We start from the raw sequence: 6,790 nt of genomic DNA on the forward strand, positions 1-6,790 counted from the left end.
GACATCTGAGGGTCTGCAGAGCATGTTTAAGATTTACAAAGGGGTCTGCAGCTCTATTCAAAGTTTAAGGTTATGCAAATGAAAAAGGTTGAAAAACACTACCTTGAATGGTTAATTTTTGTTGCTTATGAATTATCCAAGCTTTATTTGAATGGAAATTCAATTAATGTACAGAAATGAGCATTATGAAAAGGTTTTATTAGTTGGGACCAGGGTTCCTTCTAAGGTGCATGCACAAAAATTTATGAGCCCGCCCACCTCCTTCCTGGAGCCATGCAGCAGCTCTCAACCTTCCTGCTGGACCTGAAGGTGAGTGACGTAGCTGCTCCCATGGCCTGGGGACAGGGCTGCATTGGCGAGAGCTGCTTGGATAGCTGCTCTGGTGGCCAGAGCCACACTGAGGGGCTGCTGCTCCCATTGCTGATAAGGCTGCTGGGGGTTAAGGCCAAGTGTCACCAGGAACTGTACCCACATGGTGGGCTCAGTGGGCAATGGGAGGCTGCCACCAGGAACCACAGCCACATTAGTAAAGTAATGATGTGAATTAACAAGATACTTCAAAACAGGCCTTCCATAACCAATTAAAGGAACTTATTTCCCCTATTTGCCTGTGTCCCTAATGAGTGCTTTGATTTGTTCCTCTATTTTTCCTGCTTTGCACTTTATGCAGCAATTAATGAAGTAAGCTATGATGATCAGTACTGCCAGCACTCAGTCCATCCTGTAGCACCTTAGACTATCAAAAATATATAAATAGTATCATGAGCTCTTGTGGGCACAACCCACTTCCTCAGCCAAGGGTAGTATTAATTTTCTTTGTTTGATTTCATATTAAATACTTGTAAGCATTGCTCTTTGCACATCCACATACTACCTCAATATTGGTGTTCCACATAAGAAATTTCAACCTGACCAAATGAAAATTCGACCTGCTCCAGGATGGAAAATCTTAGAAGGAACACTGCTTGGGACATATGTCCCATAGGACATAGTTTCCCAACATATGTCTGGAAATAACACAACAGGGCACAGATTATCCAATAAGTTCTTGGACTGCATTGTGGATAATTTCTTATTTCAAAAGGTTGAGAGCACTACTGGGGGGGAAATTGTTCTAGATTTGATTTTAACCAATAGAGAGGAACTCACTGAAAATTTGAAAATGGAAGGCAGCTTGGGTGAAAGTGATCGTGAAATCATAGAGTTCATGATTCTAAGGAATAGTAGAACAGCAGCAAAATAGAGACAAAAGATTTCAGGAAGGCAGATTTTAGTAGGCAGAGAGCTGGTAGGTAAGGTCCCATGGGAAGCAAGACTAAGAGGAAAAACAACTGAAGACACGTGGCAGTTTTTCAAAGGCACATTAAGGGCCCAAAAACAAAATATTCCACTGTGTAGGAAAGATAGAAAGTATGGCAGGAGACCACCGTGGCTTAACCAGGAGATCTTACATGATATAAAAAAGGAGTTGTATGAAAAGTGGAAACTAAGTCAAATTACAGAGGATGAATATAAGCAAACAATACAAGTACGCAGGGCAAGATTAGAAAGGTGAAGGCACAAAACAAGCTCAGTCTAGTGAGACACAAAATTGGTAACAAGAAGACATTCTGCAAATATATTAGAAGCAAGAGGAAGACCAAGGATAGGGTAGGCCCATTGCTCAGGGAAGAGGGAGAAACAATAGGAAACTTGGAAATGACTTCTTTGTTTCAGTTTTCATAAAGAAGATTGATGGTGACAGGATGTTTAACATAGTGAATACTAGTGAAAATGGGGTAGATTTAGAAGTTAAAATTAAAAAAAAGTAAAAAATTGCTTAGAAAAGTTAATGTCTTCAAGTCACCAGAGCCTGATGAAATGCATCCTAGAATACTCAAGGAGCAAATAGAGGAGATATCCGAAGCTTTAGCTATCATCTTTGAAAAGTCATGGAGAGATTCCAGGAGACTGGAAAAGGGCAAATATAGTACCCATCTATAAAAAGGGAAATAACCCAAGTAACTACAGACCAGTCAGTTGAACTTCTGTGCCAGGGAAGATAATGGAGCAAGGAAGTATGGAGTCATCTGCAAACATCTGGAAGATAATGTGATAACAGCCAGCATGGATTTGTAAAAAAACGAATCACGTCAAACCAATCTGATAGCTTTCTTTGATAGGATAGCAAGCCTTGTGGATTAGGATGAAGCAGTGGACATGGTATACTCAGACTTTAGTAAAACATTTGATATAGTCTTCCATTACCTTCTTATCAATAAACTAGGGAAATACTATCCAGGTGGGGCTACTCTGAGGTGGGTGCATAATTGGCTGGATAACCATTCTCAGAGAGTCATTATTAACCATTGACCATTCTCAGAGAGTAACATGGTTCACAGCTATGTTGGAAGGGCATAACAAGTGGGGTTCTACAGGGATCTGTTTTGAGACCGTTCTGTTCAATATCTTCTTCCACAATTTAGATGGTGGCATAGGGTGCTTGGTCCTGCCGTGAGGGCAGGGGACTGGACTTGATCTCTCAAGGTCCCTTTCAGTCCTAGTATTCTATTATTCTACTTAAATAAAATGACCTTAAATGTGCTGGATACATAAGAAAAAAAGTTTATCAAAACATGTTTTGCATTTAAATGTAATTTATTGAAGCAAATATTTTTATGAAGTAAATTGAACAGACTGCCAACATGTTCTTCAAGATATTATGACTCGTAGCTCTTCTCCTCCTACTCCTAGTTTTAATTCACAGTTTGGAAGAGAAATAGAAGCTTTCCAGCTTTTCTAACTCCCAATTGGTGTCTAAATGGTGAATTAAGTAGTAATTTAATTTAACTAATTGATTAAACTGAACTAAAGGTGTTTTTCCTGTATACACAAGAAGCTACTGCTGTCAAAAGTTGATTATGCTGTTCAACAATTTCTGGTTTCTTCTTCTGACCCAGTGACTTCAGTGCTTTGACTTTCTTTAAAACTTTCCTGCAAACATATTTTTTATTTAATTGATATTAATAGATTGCAATGAGTTTAGGCCTAAAAATAGGCCATCAGTTTCAAATTTACTTTTTAAATAGATTTATTTAATAAAAACAAACTTAGATGGTTTTTAAATTTAAATACATTTATTTTAAAATAGCCAGTTTTTATGCGCCCTGGCTTAGGATGTTTTCTGATTTACCAACACACAAAAAAGGCTGTTCAGTCTATCAGAAATAGACTTGTCCAACAGTATGAAGTACTGTTTTTTCTAACTATTTTATAGGAAATCTGAGAGTAATACTTGTCTCTTTTTTTGCAGAGTTTGTGTCCGGTCACGTTGTTGGGATGCTTGCATGGTGGTAGATGGAGGAACTTCTTTTGAGTTTAATGATGGGGCAATAGCTTCAATATTGATCAATAGAGAAGATGCATTGCGCACTGTTTTGCTAGAAGAATGAAGATATTTTATACAATCTGTTCAAATTCTGCTAAATCCTGCATCCAGAGAAGGGACTCACTGCAGAGATAGACAGTACATCAGAATACTGTATTTTAAATTGGAAATTTTGCTTCTCTGGATGCAAGACTATTGAGAGAGAGACCTGAAGTCATTTCTAATTCCTTGGGATCTTTGAAAAAACTGATTTTTGTGCTTGCACCTGACACAGAGGAAATGTATCTAAGTCATACATCTAACTTCAGTGAAATGTGATTTTTTTTATCCTTTTAAGATGAATGTGACAGAACACTTTTTTTAAAAAAAAATTAGGTAGATGGGTTCAGATGAAATAAAGTGGTTGGCCTTGAATATTCAACTGTTCAATTTAATAGAAGCCTGGAACTGAATAAAACAAACACCTCAACCTTTCATATATATTTTACTTTTACAGAAAAGTATGCTAAGATTTATTGAGTTGGTGAAAGCATAAAGAATAGACTTTGGAAAATAAATCCTGATGTTGGTCTAACAGAAATGAGAATTTTTTGTACCCTTTTCAAAATTTTACAACATTACTTTGTAGTATAGTTTGTGGTAGATCTTTCAGTTTTTCCAGTGATTTTTATACTCTTTTTGGAATTTTTTGGAAAATGTTTGTTCTGGTGACCAGAAAAACTCATTTATTTGGGGTGAGGTAGCTCTTCCCCATGTTGCTTCTGAAATCTAGATTTTTTTTTTTTTTTGGCCTGCTATAAATCTACTTTTTAATACCAATTATTTTAACTGTAACAAATTATGCTGCTTTATTGACTACATTTGCTAGCCAGCAAATGTTTCTTCAATCAGACAGTTGAGGAGAATTGTATGGAATTGTATAGGTTGTTTACTTTTAAAAAGCAATTTTAAATTATTTGGTTTTAAATTGTGTACTTGATCTGCTTCATGACTATATTCCTGAAGATGCAGTGAAACCCATGTAATTCTTTTTGTATGCCAAACATGTGGGAGATATTAGGGTTAATGGATGGGACACAGGATTAAGCTCTATACCTGTTGTAGAATGGAGATAGTATTTTACAGGGCAAATCAGATACTTGATATTTATGCATAAAGAGTCCTATATAAATGCTGCTGACACTCAACTGACTGTGACCAATTTATGCCTTTGGTCCCACAAGGACAACTTCATCATGCAGGTAAGTATTTAAACACAATGTCTGCAAAAGAGAAAACCCATTTGTTATCTACATAATTTTAAGCAACTCTGATCATCTCAGGAATGGTGATGAATGAATAGCATGTGAATTAAAGGGCAGGACTTAAGAGCAGCAAAGGATTTGTTTCTACTGTAGAGTTAACTTACTTCAGAGAAGAGCTTTTTATTGAAGATTTTCTCAAATTCTCATGGCAGTCAGTATATTTGTTTACATGTCAACCTCTTATTTTATAGGTGGAACAAGAAGAATGACGCACGCTTATCAAATAAATAGTTTAAATAGACTTATTTTCTTCACACTCAGCATGAAAAGTTAAACTCCAATTAAACATTAAGAGGAAGGGCCCTGAGATGGTTAAACCAATGAAGCCATTATAATTAGTTTAGCAATAGTTAGTTGTTCACACTTTACATACAATCTTTTTCTTTTAAAAAAAAAAATACTATAGACTGAAATCTGGCATAAATATCCACCTGAAATGTCTTTGGGCAGCAAGTGGGAAGGTGGAGTCAAAATTGCCAAATAAGCTTTTTTGAAACTGTTGGGTTTTATTGTTACCAAACAGATGTTCTTCTATGTCTAATGCAAAAACCCCTGCAAATTTGTTCTAAAAGTGAATGTTAGTTAATCATTCTTTTTAAGAGAGAGATGACTATGCAGGAACCAGAGAGTATTCCAGTAAATTCATTGTTACATATGATATAATCCATCTTTCAACTGTAATTTCTGCATTCTGTCAATGGGGTACGCTGGTTGGCAAATATCCACCGCTGTTGAAGTGCTGCAACTGTTCCCTGTAAATACACACTTCAAATGTGTAAAGGCTATTTTGGGGTTAAGTATTTTAAATACTTTATAAGAACACTTCACTTAAAATGTTTTAACTAACATTCATTAAATAACAGTATGATTTAACTTACTGAAGTAAGGACACTACAAGGTATGGTAAAAACTCCCATCTTCCACTTACCCACAATTGTGAAGAGTTTCCCAAATAAATGAGAATATTATGTGCTGTAATATTCAGAACAGAGCGAGGTTCAACAAAAGGATTTTTTTTTTAAACTTTTGAGTGTCAGACTCTTAAATTGAGACTGCTGTGTGAAAAGCAACACTGCCAAGGTAGTATAGGTCCAGTCTTTAACTTACTTTTAAGATTTGGTATGAAGTATCAATTGGATTCATAACAATTAAAAAAGAATCTCTAAATGAGTTTGTGGACCTGGATCTCTCGTGGGCTCTTGTCAATTCACAGGGCCGGGGCCCAACGGTTGTAGATGCGCTTCAACACAGAGCCAATTAGGAATAACGTACTTTATTACGCTTGCTACTACAGTTCACAGGGTACACTCTAGCAAAAGCACTATAGAACAATGTTTAAAGGAGTCAAAGGCTCTTTGGAATGCTTACGTCCCTTTCAGGTCTGCGGGGAGTCCCGTTCCATTCACTTTACCTCGCACCCAGCTGCAGTGGACATGGCTCCAGCATGAGGGAATCCCGGTCAGCCCTCGAGGTTGGGGCCCGGTTGAGACTCAGTTAGGGGCGGCACTTTCTACTGGCTCAGTGACATTCTTATCACTCTTATGAGCTGAGACCAAGGTCGAACTTATTTATGGCTTAGTAGTTTCCCAGCTCAAGGCATGGGTTAACGCTGAGAGAGCCTGCAGGTGCTGTTTGGGCTATGCTAAGGTGGTTATAGCGGGGATGGAAACTTCCGTCCTAAGCCTGCTAAGCTGCAGGACCCACATATGACTTATGTGACAGCTCTCTACTGACTTTGTAGCTGTAGTTAATCATTTTACTACATTTCTGGAGTACAAACAAAAGTAATGAGATGCAACTGGTTGTTTGTGCTCATTAGAAATACTAGAATGGGATCAGAAATCTACATTGGACAAATCAGTAGGAAGAGCTCATACCTATTTTACAAATTAAGTGTAAAAATCTGTATACTTTTGGTAAATGTTAGTGTTTTTAAAGAAACATAGGCAGCCTATCTGATATAAATATGGAAATCCAAACAGTCTGATTTGTCCATCCAAACTGGTACTAATTCCGAAACTATAACCTATTTCAGCAGCCTATTTAATCCAGAATGTTTCAGTTAAGCAGTAGTTACAGCTTAATATTTTGCTAAACTAAAATTTGACTTTGCTTTTTA

The 6,790-nt window shown here is 37.0% G+C and overlaps 1 protein-coding gene across 2 annotated transcripts in view; it reads left to right on the top strand.

The window, feature by feature from the left end:
• Positions 1 to 3,781, top strand: part of NADK2 (NAD kinase 2, mitochondrial) — a 47,931-nt gene extending 44,150 nt beyond the window's left edge. For both annotated transcript variants that reach the window (XM_006116756.5, XM_075932538.2), the window contains exon 12: positions 3,293 to 3,781. In XM_006116756.5, coding sequence (XP_006116818.3) covers positions 3,293 to 3,431 — 139 coding nt within the window. In that variant the 3' untranslated portion in view covers positions 3,432 to 3,781. The remainder of the gene's footprint in view (positions 1 to 3,292) is intronic.
• Positions 3,782 to 6,790: the final 3,009 nt, after the last annotated feature.

The sequence above is a fragment of the Pelodiscus sinensis genome, chromosome 6 (genome assembly GCF_052426305.1).
Source record: "Pelodiscus sinensis isolate ZL-2025 chromosome 6, ASM5242630v1, whole genome shotgun sequence".
NCBI classification, from domain to species: domain Eukaryota; kingdom Metazoa; phylum Chordata; order Testudines; family Trionychidae; genus Pelodiscus; species Pelodiscus sinensis.